General features: G+C 46.5%; 1 protein-coding gene across 10 annotated transcripts in view; it reads left to right on the top strand.

The window, feature by feature from the left end:
* DISC1 (DISC1 scaffold protein) overlaps positions 1 to 14,832 on the top strand; it is a 488,958-nt gene that overhangs the window by 202,584 nt on the left and 271,542 nt on the right. For all 10 annotated transcript variants that reach the window (XR_011253159.1, XR_011253160.1, XM_069572613.1 and 7 more), the window contains one exon: positions 13,772 to 13,901. Coding sequence is in view for 8 of the 10 variants with exons in the window: in XM_069572613.1 (XP_069428714.1) it covers positions 13,772 to 13,901 (130 nt within the window). In the remaining 2 variants the exon portion in view is untranslated. The remainder of the gene's footprint in view (positions 1 to 13,771; positions 13,902 to 14,832) is intronic.

Here is a 14,832-nt window from a genome sequence, read left to right on the forward strand (position 1 = left end):
GCATAAAATTTGCTATTGTAACCATTTGTGAGTATACAGCTTAGTGGCATTAAGTACCTTCTACTATCCATCTCCAGAACTTCTTCATCTTCTCAAAATGAACCCCTGTCCTCATTAAACACTGACACCCTATCCTCTTACACTGTTGGTAGGAGTGTAAATTGGTGCAGCCACTGTGGAAAATAGCGTGGAGGCTCCTTAAAAAACTGAAGCTGGAGCTAAGCTAACTGCAGGTAGGATCCTGCAGTCCCACTCCTGGGCATATATCTGAAGAAAACTCTAATTCAAAAAGATACAAGCACCCAGTTCATAGCAGCACTGTTCACAGTGGCCAAGACAGGGAGGCAGCCCAAGTGTCCATCAACAGATGAGTGGGTAAAGAAGCTGGGCTGTATATATACACACAATGAAATACTACTCAGCCATGAAAAGAATGGAATGATGCCATTTAAGCAACGTAAATGGGCCTAGAGAGTGTCGTACCAAGTGAAGTAAGTCAGATAAAGGCAGAGAATGACAAATATCATATAGTATCACTTACATGTGGAATCTAATAGATGATGCAAATAAACTTATTTCCAAAACAGAAACAGACTCACAGACTTAGAAGACACACTTACAGTTACCAAAGGGGAAGGTGGGGAGAGGGATAAATGAGGAGTCTGGGATTCGCAGATACACACCACTATATAAAATAAACAACAAGGCCCTACTGCACAGCACAGGGAACTATATAAAATATCTTATAATGGACTATAATGGAAAAGAATATGAAAAAGAATCTCTATCTATATATATCTGAATCACTTTGCTATACACCAGATGCTAACACAGCAACTGAATCACTTCGCTGTACATCGGAAACTAACATAGCATTGTAAATAAACTATACTTCAATTAAAAAAAAACCCCCTCACTCCATTGTCCCCTCTCCCCTAGCCCCTGGCAACCACCATTCTGCTTTCTGTCTCTGTGAGTTTGGCTAGTTTGGGTACCTCACATAGTTGGAATCATGCGGTATTCGTCCTTCTATGATGGCTTATTTCACGGAGCCAGGATTCGTGTATGTTGTGGCAGGTGTCAGAATTTCCTTCCTTTTGGAGGTTGAATCATGTTCCATTGCATCATGTACCGCAGTTTGCCTATCTATTCATCTTTTGATGAACAGGAAGTGATTTACTGAATCCTCAAGACAATTGTAGGCGGTAGTGGAGTTTGTATATTGCTATCAATACGGAGACCTACACCGTCACCTGCATCAGTGTCTGTACTTAGAGCTGAGGGGACCAGGCACAGGAGGGCTTTGGGGGCTTGTGCCAGACCCCCGTGTGTGTGTACGGAGCCCGGGCACAAGCCTGGCATTCGGCCTGAGGCCCAGTTGGGAACTCGCTCCCTGTGGGCTCTAAGTCGGAGCCGGGCCCTGCTCGCCAGTGGTCATCTCTTTATCTGCACAGGACGTGGATGGAGAGCGTTGCTTGGCTGTGGTCTCGGAATCTAAAATATGCTACAGATGAACCTATTTCCAACACAGAAACAGACACACCGGTTAGAAGACAAACTTAAGGCTATTAACGGGGAAGGTGGGGAGAGGGGTACGTTAGGAGTCTGGGATTAGCAGAAACACACCTCTATGTATAGAACAGGTAAGCAACAATGTCCTAATATATAGCACAGGGAATTATATTTGATATCTTGTAATGAACCATAATGGAAAAGAATACGAAAAAGAATATATCCGTGTATATATATAAATATTTATCAGGAGCACTTTGCTCTACACCAGAAACTAACACAGCATCCGAGTCACTTTGCTGTACACCAGAAACTAACAAAGCATTGTAAATAAACTATACTTCAATTAAAAAACCGCACTAACTCCATTGTCCCCTATGAGTATCTCATAGGGCACTGTGAACTAAAAGGCAGTGCCCTACATTATCAGGTTATATCTCCTGGCATTTCTCATATTTAATTGTTTGTGACCCATAAAGATAGTATGTTCATGTCGCTCAACTTAATATGTCCTTTATAAAAAGATGTATATTATAGTGAAGTCGCTCAGTCGTGTCCAACTCTTTGCGACCCCATGGACTGTAGCCACCACACTCCTCCGTCCATGGGATTTTCCAGGCAAGAGTACTGGAGTGGGTTCCCTTCTCCAGAGGATCTTCCTGACCCAGGGATCGAACCCAGGTCTCCTACATTGTAAGCAGATGCTTTACTTTCTGAGCCACCAGGGAAGTCCAAAAAGATACTATTAACCATTTGTGAAGCTCATAGAAACCCTTGGTGTACCTTGTTAACCCTGTTGCCTTTGCTCAGTAAGCTACCTGGATGCTGTGTTTTTAGTTTGTGTTCACTTTTGGAGCCCACTGGGATTCGATCTCTATCTGTAGCCCTACCACCTGGCAAGGAGGAGGTCCACAGTGCCTTGAAGAACCTTGGACTAGAGTTCTGGAAACCTGAGTCTGATCCTGTCTTTTCCACTAACAAGCTCTGTGTGACCTGATGTGGTTTCCCACCTTCTCCGCACTTCACTCCCCTCATCAGAAAAGAGGGGAGGGGTTAATTAGATCACTGTTTCCCAAACCAGTTATTCAAGTATTATCTTGGCTTTTCTTGTGCTCAATCCACCTGTCCTATTGTTAGAAGATAATGCCTCAAAGCCAACTCCTTTCTTATCTTCTTCTATTGCTGCTGCTGCTGCTGCTAAGTCGCTTCAGTTGTGTCCGACTCTGTGCGACCCCGTAGACAGCAGCCCACCAGGCTCCCCCGTCCCTGGGACTCTCCAGGGAAGAACACTGGAGTGGGTTGCCATTTCTTTCTCCAATGCATGAAAGTGGAAAGTGAAAGTGAAGTCACTCAGTCGTGTCTGACTCTTAGCGACCCCATGGACTGCAGCCCACCAGGCTCCTCCGTCCATGGGATTTTCCAGCAAGAGTACTAGAGTGGGGTGCCATTGCCTTCTCCATTTTCTATTGCATGTTAACAAAATTACATAGTCATTAATAGTTTAAGAAATTGTGTCTCAGTGTGCCGACTGCACATGCAGCCTGTGACATTTGTCAGCGGCAGGATTATCTGGACCTGGCAGGTTTTCTCTGAACCAGGGGCTTTGGTTGCAGTTCTCACAGAGGCCACCAGGAGGATGTGCCCTCCGGCTGGAGCTTGCGCAGCCACAGGCCAGGGGCTCTGTGAGCCCAGGGGAAAGCAGAATGCTTTCCAATTATTTCCTGAAGAAATAAAACAGTGGTATTGACATGGAAAAATTTCAATACTGATTAGTAACACAAATAAGTGCCTCTTCACCTTGTTGAGATCAAGGATTTCCTAGAGGAGCTAATGAAAACGATGGGTTTCTTTCATCACAAAACCACGTATGTACAAACGTATGGACGGTTGCATACAGACAGTTGCGTGCAGATCTTTTCAGCTTTTTCCTCTGTGGGAGGAGGAGTTTTGGGTCTCTAGTTAAGAAAATTTGGTTTAGGAATAAGATCTGAGGAAATGTACCCAAGTACACCCAGCTACTTCATATCTTAGTTTTCCCTGCTTAATTCAACTTTTTAAAAAGGTATGTTTAATTCCCTGAGCTTTTCATCCTGAGTCACACTCTGTTTGTCCAGCTCCTTCCAGAATCCCAGAGAGTGTTAGCTGTCACCGCAGGGGTTAACTGGGCTCCTCTAAAGCAGATAGGGTCCTCAGATGGTTTAGCATCTGTCTCTTTCTGGCTTTGGTTCCACACCGCTCTGTACTATAACTGGTTCACTGGGGTGTCTCTGCTCAGCAGGGGTACAAAGTCATCGCGGTTTGCCTATTCTCTGCTCTGCTGTGCTCTGTTGAACACATCTTTCCCATTTCTCTGTGGTATCTTGGGCAGATCATAACAGATGTCCGGGGCATTTTCAGTTACTGATGCTCATCCTGTCAGTCCAGTTTGAAATGCCAGTTGTATGTCCAATTCAAGTCTTTCCTTGTCCAGTGCTTGGAATCCTCTCTTTGTGGGCCATCACTGCTCCCCTGGCCAACACAGCCTTTCACACCCCCGTGATCGTGAGCCTGCATGTTCCCTCTTGGGGAACTCAGGTGTGGGGTCCCCAGAGGCCACTGCAGCGCCTCCCTGATCTTGACGTGATGCAGTCTCTCCACTCCATGGGGGCAATCACTGCTTTTTACACGTCACCCAGCCTGGTGGCTCAGACGTTAAAGCTTTTGCCTCCAATGCGGGAGACCCGGGTTTGATACCTGGGTTGGGAAGATCCCCTGGAGAAGGAAATGGCAACCCACTCCAGTACTCTTGCCTGGAGAATCCCATGGACGGAGGAGCCTGGTGGGCTATAGTCCGCGGGGTCACAAAGAGTCAGACACGACTGAGTGACTTCTCTTTCACTTTCAGCCTCTTCCTGTGAGCCCCCTTGCCCAGTAGGCACACTGGTTGGGCGGATCCCTTTTGTCGTGTCCACTTGATTCCTGGGAGGCTCACATGTACTGTCACGCTGAGCGGTGGTCTTGCAGCGGCTGGGGTGAGGGTGTGGGGGTGATTCCCAATGCTTTGCCACGGTTCTCCCGTTCCTTCATCCCTGCTTGACAGGCAGCCACTGAGCTGTTGTAACCCCCCTGTAGCTGTGGTAACACCCCACTGAAGCACTTAAATTATGGAGCAGCGCGGAACCAAAGGTAGAGAGAGAGAGATGCCATCCCTGCTCACAAAGTTGGTGTGTGGGCGGGCCTTGCGGCAGAGACACGGCGCCCACCGTTCCCTCTCCAGCCGTGGACGCCTTCATGCCCAGTGACTGCTCTGCACCTCAGCACCCAGCAGGCTTCTCCGTCATGGGGCTGTCTCTGACGCCTGTGAGGAAGGGGCATGACTACTGCCCCTGAAGGCAGCCCTTAGCCCCCGGGTGGGAGCTGGGGGCTTAACGCCTTTGCTGCCCCACCCCCCAGGGGGATGGCTCTGAGGAGCATCCCACACATTTTCCCCAGAAGGTTCCTAGTTGGTTGGCACTCCAGTGGCCTGGGTGGTGATCAGCTCAGCAGCTCACTGTTCACTGACTTTTCCTCCTTCTCACTACTTCGCTCTAATTCCTTGAGAACTGCTTCTCCTAAAACCAGCCAAACTCAGCTCCTCGTCTGGGACTTGGCTCTGAAGAGGAAGAGAGGCAGACGGAGGTTCACGTGGGAGATACAGACCTCGGCCTCCGTTACGGGGCGCTCCCAGCTGGAGGAGAGGGTCTGGTCCAGGGGCTTTTCTTTCACCTGATCTCAGTGGGAGAGTTTGCTGCCTCCTGGGTGGGGCTGGAGGTGGGGCTGGGAGCATCCCTCATCAAGCCTCCGTCTCCTGCATGGCCAGCCGGTGTGCGTGTGTGGAGGGTGCTGGGGTGGAAGGTGGTGATGCTGTGTGCAGCCTGGGGTGGGCACCTCCCCTCATGTTCCCAGCTGAGGGTAGAGGGCTTCAGGCCTGTGTCCTTCAGCATTTGCTTCTAAGTCTGGAGCAACCAGAAACTTCCACCTGAATATCCTCTCACTGCAATGATAGGAAGAGAGCAGAGAGGCATCTATTCTTGCTGTGTCCATCTAGTCCAAAGAAGGTTGCATTTTCCTTTCTCCTAAGACAGAGGCTTGGTCTACTGTGCACATATAACTGATAGTTTTCTCATTAATACTTTGCATTTCTCTGACTACAGCCTATGTGTTTTCCCATGGGACCTCCACCAATGCATACATGAAAACTGGTCAGATTTACAGCTTCACCTGTGTGTGTGTGTGTGTGTGTGTGTGCATGTGTGTAAAATGCCCTTTATCAAAGACCTTTTACCAATAAATAACTTAAAACACAAGTAAACAAAGTACAACAGAGGTTTAAAAGCAAAGATATGCCGAGGTTTTCCAACGTGGCTTATCAAGGCCCAATATTTCCTGCTCACATCTCTTCTTTCTGACGGTAATGGAAGAGATGAATGTCGTGTAGCTTCTGGCGCTTCTGGACCGAGCCCTTTTTCCTCTGACCAGGTCTCTGTCTCTCCCCTTTGAAAAATGATTCTTTATTTCCACTTAACTGTCATGTTGGGGCCATAGCATTTAGTGACCATCAGCTCTAAGTTCACAGTCTGGAATGGAGATATACCGCTAGAGGCTAGGAAATAACTCACACAGACACATTCTACTCAAGATGCAAAATGAGGTGGCATAAAATGATCACTCTCCCCAATATGCCAGGGGACATTTCAGAACCCTAATCACGGCTTGGGCCAAATGAGGACTAGTATCACCTGTCCCCCCGAGAGGACCCACCTCCAACCCCTCGTCATCATGAGGAGATAAGGGAGGAAGGAAAAGAGGAGAAAAGCCAGTTGATGGGAATCACAGAAGACTTCCTGAAATTTGTTTTAAAATCAGTGGATTATAAATAAATGCTTCCAAATACAGACCTTCCATCCTCTCGGCTCCAACTTATCTGAAGTCTGTCTGAAGCCTGTTTTATTGGACTTGGTTCCTATAAACCCAAGTGGACGTGCCCTCCTGCAGGGCTGTCATCTCTATGTTTCAGTTCAGTCCAGTTGCTCAGTCATGTCCAACTCTTTGTGAGCCCATGAATCGCAGCACGCCAGGCCTCCCTGTCCATCACCAACTCCTGGAGTTCACTCAGACTCACGTCCATCGAGTCAGTGATGCCATCCAGTCATCTCATCCTCTGTCGTCCCCTTCTCCTCCTGCCCCCAGTCCCTCCCAGCATCAGAGTCTTTTCCAATTTAGAAACCAATAGTGCCCACTTTCCTAAGGGGTATGAATTTTACTCTGCTCTCCTTACTTTTAGACCCCAATCAGATATATAAGGCAGAACCGTAAAGCTGCCTGCATCATCTCTGACAGTTTTACAATGTTTGATTGTGCCATCAGAGTGGCCTCTGTCATTTATGGACATTGTTTGTTGGCCGAGGAACCTATTTCCAGATTTAAAGCACACTTCAGTGACTGGCCCAAACCACTTCCTTATCACCATCTTCCCAGCATGGGGGAGATGGAAACATATACATCAGATGACATAAATTTGATAGAATCGTGACGGATACAAGCAGCAGTTGGCAAAGGTGTTCAGAAAGTCTTGCTCAAGTCTTGTTTTCGGAAGTGGTCATTGGAGCTGAAGTTTTCCTCACTGTGGAAATGAGGGCATCAGTTTTGGTTCTTTGCTCAATTAAAACTATGATTCCATGGGGCTTCCGAGATGGCTCAGTGGTAAAGAATCCTGCCAATGCAGGAGACACGGGTTCGATCCCTGATCTGGGAAGATCCCACATGCCACGGGGCAGCAGCGCACGTGCGCTACAACTACTGAGCCTGCGCTCTGGAGCCTGGGAGCTGCAACTGCTGAGTCCGTGAGCCGCAGCTGCTGGAGCCTGGGCACCTAGAGCTGGTGCTCCTCAACAAGAGAAGCCGCCGCAGCGAGAAGCCCGCACACTGCAGCCAGAGAAAGGCCCTCACGGCAACCAAGACCCAGGTCAGCCAGAAATAAGTGAATAGTTACATTAAAAAGCCTCTATGATTCCAGCAGTGGCAGCAAAGCAGCATCGTGTGACTGTCATTTCTGCCTGGAAACAGACCCTCTGTGTTACACGTACAACTATATAAACCACACAGTTGCCATGAGCCGTTCTGGCACCGGGTGTCCTAGCAGGTGGAATGTCTGGACTCCCCTCGGCCCTGTCACTCTGGACATTCCCGAAGGTGGTCCTTTGATCAAAGGCAGTGCATTGGAAGGCTTCATCCTTTGCTCAATATTACTGAACCCTGCACTCACAAAAGTCAGGTGGCAGATGTTTTCCCTGGGATGAAGAATGCTCTCCTGTGTAATTTGGAGCTATGCTGTTTTCAGGGGTGTAGGAGCTTATTTTACCAATGGCTTTTTTATCCTTCTTTAAGTGATTAGTGGAAAAGACAAAAGTAGAAAGGCCAGGGATTAGCCAGCACTGGGCAGCTGAGGGCCTGAAACTCAGGGCTGAAGGTGGGTTCCTAGATACCCCGATTCCCTGTGGGCAGTGAGTGCTGTGCTAACATTGCAACCCACATGTTTTTAATTCTTGCTCCTGAGGGGTTTGCTCATTTTCCATACTGATTAGTTTATAGCAGCACAGCTAATTTGCAGTGACATTCGGGATTACACATTAAGGTTTATTAGAATGAAGGGAACAACACTGTGGAATGCTGTAGCAGGGTTGCCTGGCTCTGAGCGCTGGAGAGCTGAGATGCAAACCCATCCCCGGCTTCATTACTGAACTGCCATGTGTCCTGGGGCACAGCCGTCTGTGCCCAGCTTTCTTCACCCAGAGCCAAAATCTGAGAGACATAAAGAAGAGTTTGGGTGGAATCACAAGGGTTTTCTTAAGGATTAAGTGATGAATGTGATTAACGATAGATGGGAGAATTCCCACTCACTCACCTGTCGCTCCCCCGCAGCTCATTTTCAATTCTGTGTTGATTTCCTTCAAGAACTCCTGTCCCAACCCAGATGGCATCTATTTAGGAAATTCAGGAAACTCTTAATATTTGCATAAGCAGAGCAAATTGAGAAATAAATTAGTGTGAAGCAATGATCTCATGCAATAGAAAGCTGAATATAAATGGCTTCTGCATTTTTCTAGGCCAGGGACTCATGAAGTCAATCTGTGAAGTCCTACCCAGTGCTGGACCCTGGAGATAACAGCACGGGATGGGCTGAGGTTCACCCTTCCGAGCGAGAGGCTGGGTGGACAGGCCAAGACCCTGGGGTCCAGGGGAGGAAGTGGGTTTCACTTGCACAATCGCTGATGTGGTTTCCTTCCAGGGACCCCCTCTTCTGACACCTGGAAAGGTTGTCAGAAACGCCTCTTCTTTACTCGTCATTAAAAAGGACAGTGTGTCCACTGGATGTGAGCACAGCATTCACTCTCCTGATGCAAACATTGATGTGGGCAGGGAGCGGGTGCAGCCAGCTCCCTGAGGACAGAGAACAGACGTCGCAAGGGGAGGGCAGAGTCTGCGCACTGTAGACACTCAATGGTTGTTTGCTGAATAGATTTGGTCCCTGTAATCTGCTGTACAGGGAAGGTATCAACATCAGGATTACCACCATCATCTTCATTTTGTAAACGAGGGAGGTGAGCTTCAGGGAGGTTTGGTAGGGTTAGGGTGAGTAACTTCAAGGACACACGGCTAGAAAAGGGTGGCATTGGGTCTTCTCGCCCCTGGCAGTAAGGCCAGTCTACTGACACCTAGTGGTGGTGGAGGAAAATGCAGTGTTTATTGCAGGCACCAAGCAAGGAGTCCAGGCAGCTAGAGCTTGAAAGGTCCCTGAACTCGCTAAAGACTTTGAAAGGTTTTTAAACACAGGGTGAGGAAGGGGGAGTTATGGGTTGTGTGATCAGCTCATGGACATTCTTCTTATTGGTTAGTGGTGAGGTAGTTAGGAGTCAACATCATCAACCTTCTGGTTCCAACTGGTCTGGGGTCTACATGCTTGTGGGCATCATACAGTTAACTTCTTCCGCCTGATGGAGGCTTCAGTATCTGCAGAATGTCTCAAAGGACATGGCTGAGAGAATTAACTATAGCTCTGGAAGAGGAACTAAAGTTTCTTGACTTAGTTTAGTGGCTAAGCCATTATTATTTTGCTTGACTGTTTTTCTTTCTTTCTGCATTTTTTTCCAATTGAATTTATTCTTTGACTAAAGTTTTTTCTGCAGATAAGTGGTGAGTGAAGGACATGGCAGGGGGAGTCCTGTTCTGGAAAGGCCCCCATCGGGCCCCCTGAGCAAGTTGTTCAAGTCTCTCTGATGCTCTCTTTCCTTGTTGGCAAAACTGATAACACTTGGTGTACAGTAAATTCTCAATTCATACGGAATTATTTTGTTATTACCAGTTAAATTTTTTCATTACTACTACTACCATTGTAATTTGCCTTTGCACAGATGAAATAGAGAGTAGCAAGTCTTAAAATAAGCTTCTAAATTGCGTGGTATGTTGCAATAAGTAAGCAGCTTTCGAGATTATTCAGAGTCTGAATCTGTGTCAGGCCCAGAAAGGCAAGCAAGGCTCCCTTTTCTGAGGCTGCTGGTTTTTAACTTAGGAAAGCCTAGGTGACATATTTTCCACCGCTGTCTCTAAGAATATCAGGGTTGCCTCACTGCAGGGCTTGGCTGGCCTCCTTGTTTTGTAAGGGCCACATTAAGATGTAGGAAGTGGGAGCACGGCTTCTGCCTTTCCACTTCTGCAGTCTGTCTGAGCCTTGGCAGGAATGTCTGTCCATGGCTTTGGTTTATCCATCACCTCTGCTCTGTGCAGAAACCACATCTTGTTTATTGCTGTGTCTGTGGCTCCCAGCACAGTTCATGGCACATAGTAAATGGGCTTAAGAATGGTTCTTCTTTTTCTGAATGAATGAATCAGTACATCAAATTGATAGGAGTGAAAAGAAATGGACAAAATAACCACACATATTTGGATTAGCTACTCACTTTCTTTCCTAAGAAATATGGAGGTTGTGTGATCCTGCATGAATGTACAAATCAAAACACACACCTCTCCCACTTCAGCGTGAGGGACCCTGAGGTCAACACGGCAGCCACGCTCAGGGTGTGTGGAAGGAAGTCCCAGTGAAGAGTGGACAGGGTGGTTCATGCCTCACACCCATCAGCGGGACCTGCTTCTCTGCCGGGAAGACACCCTTGATTGTTAATGTATGGATAGGATTTATTTCTGATGCATACGTATCTCTTTTGTCCAAGACCTGGAACAGGTTGGATATGTTAGAATGTTTAATAAAACAACTACTTGTGTATGTGGTAGAAGACATTTTTATTATCTTATTGTTTTTCTTTCATTTTATTGTTTGTATTTTATAGTTATAAAAAATAACATTTGCTCATTATAGAAAAATTAGAAAATAAAAGATTGGCCAAAAGAAGTAATTCCATCACACAGAGGTAAAAGCTGATAACATGTTGGCAGATGTTTTCTCATCTTTCACTTAATATATGTTATTTTTAGAATAGTTGTTCCATGCTATATGGATTACCAAATACCTGCTTTAAAAAATAGCTATAAATAGTGAACTTTTTCCATGCAATTTAATCTTCTTTGGTGACCTAATTTTAATGGCTGCAGAGCCCTCCTCTGGGTGGATGTACCATGGTTTACTGCTCTGGTCCTAACTCGGGGCCACAGGTGCAGTGTTTTTGGTTTGGGCTACTAAGGAGTGTGGTATTTTTTTCTGTAGCTATTCTCTATGCGTCCCTATGATTATTGTTGTTGTTGTTTAGTTGCTAAGTTGTCTCTGTCTTTTGGGACCCCATGGACTCTAGCCCACCAGGCTCCTCTGTCCATGGGATTTTCTGGGCAAGAATCCTAGAGTGGGTTGCCTTCTCCAGGCGATCTTCCTGACCCAGGGATTGAACCTGAGTCTCCTGCATGGCAGGCAGATAATTATTTACATATTCAATTCAGTTCAGTCACTCAGTTGTGTCCGACTCTTTGTGACCCCATGAACTGCAGCATGCCAGGCTTTCCTGTCCATCACCCACTCCCAAAGCTTGTTCAAACTCATGTCCATCGAGTCGGTGATACCATTCAACCATCTCATCCTCTATTGTCCCCTTATCCTCCTGCCTTCAATCTTTCCCAGCATCAGGGTCTTTTCCAATGAGTCAGTTTTTCTTATCAGGTGGCCACAGTATTGGAGTTTCAGCTTCAGCATCAGTTCTTCCAATGAATATTCAGGACTGGTTTCCTTTAGGATGGACTGGTTGGATCCAGGGGACTCTCAAGAGTCTTCTCCAACACCACAGTTCAAAAGCATCAATTCTTTGGCACTCAGCTTTCTTTAGAGTCCAACTCTCACATCCATACATGACTACTGGAAAAACCATAGCTTTGACTAGACAGACCTTTGTGGGTAAAGTAATATCTATGCTTTTAGTATGCTGTCTAGGTTGGTCATAGGTTTTCTTCCAAGGAGCAAGTGTCTTTTAATTTCATGGCTGCAGTCACCATGTCTGCAGTGATTTGGAGCCCAAGAAAATAAAGTCTGTCACTGTTTCCATTGTTCCCCCATCTATTTGCCATGAAGTGATAGGACCGAATGCCATGATCTTAGTTTTCTAAATGTTGAGTTTTAAGCCAACTTTTTCACTTTCCTCCTTCACTTTCATCAGGAGGTTCTTTAGTTCTTCTTCACTTTCTGCCATAAGGATGGTCAGAACCCCATGAATAGGGGCAATTTACATATGATTAATTTTTAAAACCTGGACAAGAGGATCCAAAGGCATGTTTTGGATCTATAATTTTTATTCCCTGCGCTCACCAAGGAAGTATGGTTTCCAAAAGCCTTTGTCAGTTGTTATATGAAAAATGATATTTTATGTTGTTTGAATTTGCTTTTAAAACCATTTTTGATGATAAACCGTCATAATTCTCTTTTTTTGAGTTTCTGATAGATGTACTCATCTTTTTCTTCTTCTGTTGCTGGCACTCTTGACATTAGCAATATTTCCTTTTCCCCAACTTGTTGTTTGCCTTTTAACTGTGGTCAGCGGTGCTTTCACAGACACTGTTTCCTTGGATTGTTGGCATAGTTTTGCTTAGGGTAGACTTTTTCCCCATCCTACTGCATTCAGTTAGGAGTTGATTTGTCATCCTTTGAGGAGAAACACCTGCAAGTTTTCTGCAAGGCCAGCTTACCCGCGTAAGGTGGCAGCCTGAGCCACATCCTCACCAGTGTTGCTTCAACCAAATATGCCAACTCCTGTGAGCATAGGAGAAAGAGCCAAACAGATTTTAAGTGGTTTTTTGATAGTCTTCTAGCACACTTTTTCCGAGAAGTTCTGACCCAAACATCTTCAAATAAGCCATCCCTCTCTGTCATGTCCACAGCCAAGATCTGCCCCGGAATTTGGCTCTGGATGGGTCCAGGCAGGGCTGTCCAATGATGTATAATGCAGACCACATGCATGATTTTAAATAATATGGTAGCCACAGTAAGATTTTTTATTTAGTTTTGGCTGTGCTGGGTCTTTGTTGCTGGACTTTCTAGATGCAGTGAGCAGAGGCTACTCTCTACTTGCCGTGCAGGGGCTTCTCATTGCCTGACTTCTCTGGTTGCAAAGCATGGGCTCTGGGTGTGTGGGCTTCAGTAGTTGCAGCACGTGGGCTCAGTACTGGTGGCTCACAGGCTCTAGAGGGCGGGCTTAGTTGCCCCTTGGCATGTGGGATCTTCCTGGAGCCGGGATCGAACCCATGTCCCCTGAACTGGCAGGCAGATTCTTAGCCACTTTAGCTCCAGGGAAGTCCCTACTCTCCATATTTTTTAAATGTAAGAAAAAAAAATAAGTGAAATTAATTTAAGAAATACATTTCATTAACCCAGTGTATCAAAAATGTCATCCCAACATGTAATGAATGTGAAAATATCATTAATGAGATATTTGGCATTCTTTGTTTTCATACTGTTTACAATCTGATGTGTATTTTACGCTTTCAGTACAGATAGCTACACGCATAGTTATGGAGCCGGACGGTGCCCAGTCCAATAAAGCAAGGTGACTCTAGGCAACTGCTAAAGCCCCAGCAGATTATCATTCAAACAAACACATACACTAGGGACCTCTTCCCCATGACCCTTCTAAGGACGAGGGCAGCTGGGAGCCACTTTGTGAGTCTTCTTTGCATTAACATACATGTAGATCTGAAGATTTCAGGTCACTCATATCTGTGCCTATATATGTGTGTGTGTGTGTGTTTTAAGAGCTGGCAGTGACGACCCCCAGGCCCGGCTGAGAATGGATCCAAAGACGTTGGAAGCCGCTGCTCAGGACAGTTTGCGAGTGTCCATCACCAGGCGAGACTGGCTTCTCCGAGAAAAGCAGCAGCTACAGGTGAGCAGGTGAAGACTCTTTATGAAGCAAGACAGCATTTTTCTAACACATGTGAGCCAAATGCAGCAAAGTGGGTCTTTGCTTGAATGCAGTCCTTAGAGAGTTGGCAGTGCACCCAGGAGCCACGAGGCAGAGCGAGGGGTGGAGACGGCTGGAGGGCTTGTTGGAGTCTCTTTACAAACAAGGGGTTGGAAGTTCAGCAGTGTTTGTGCTTGTTTTTGCTAGTACTTTACCTTTTGAATATGCTTTCCTTGTGTGCCAGGCCAATTTGTCACCTCTTATCATTTTGTCCTTGAGAAGTTTCTTTCGGAAGGCAGGGAAAAAAAAAATCTGAGCTGAGGCAATCCTTTATGGAAACTGCTATCAGATTGGACTGTGGGTAGCGACTGTCAGGAGGCAGAGCCGTGAGTGGGGACTGGGCAAGGTGGGCGGAACTGGGAAAGACTGGGAATGACTGGGCTTCGTGGGAGCTCTGGGTTGTCCCGGAGCAGTGGATGCAAGTTGGCTGAGAATCATGGGGGGCTGGAAATCTTGGTGCAACTCTGAGTTATAGCCAGAAGGTGACCAGGGCCTCTGGAAGCTGACAGGCCCCCCAGAAGCAAGGAGCCTTGAAGTTCTGTCCACGCCTTCCAAAGCCTAGAGGACTTGAAGCCTGACTGGGGAACAGTGAAGGAACACGGACTTCTGGAAAATGCAGAGCTCTTTAACACGTGCGTCCACAGTGTGGCTTAGCCTCTAAGGCCGAGTGACCTTAGACAAGAGAATGGGTCTTGGAGAGGTTACTAGAAACCCCCACTCCATGCAGAGTCTTCTTGTTATGATTTCACCCTTCCAATTCCATATGATAGCAAGGCAGCAAAGGGAGGCAAACATCATTGCAATTTGAAAAAAGTGAAGTGAAATCGCTCAGTCGTGTCCGACTCTTTGCGAC

This window comes from Ovis canadensis, chromosome 25 (assembly GCF_042477335.2).
Source record: "Ovis canadensis isolate MfBH-ARS-UI-01 breed Bighorn chromosome 25, ARS-UI_OviCan_v2, whole genome shotgun sequence".
NCBI lineage: Eukaryota > Metazoa > Chordata > Mammalia > Artiodactyla > Bovidae > Ovis > Ovis canadensis.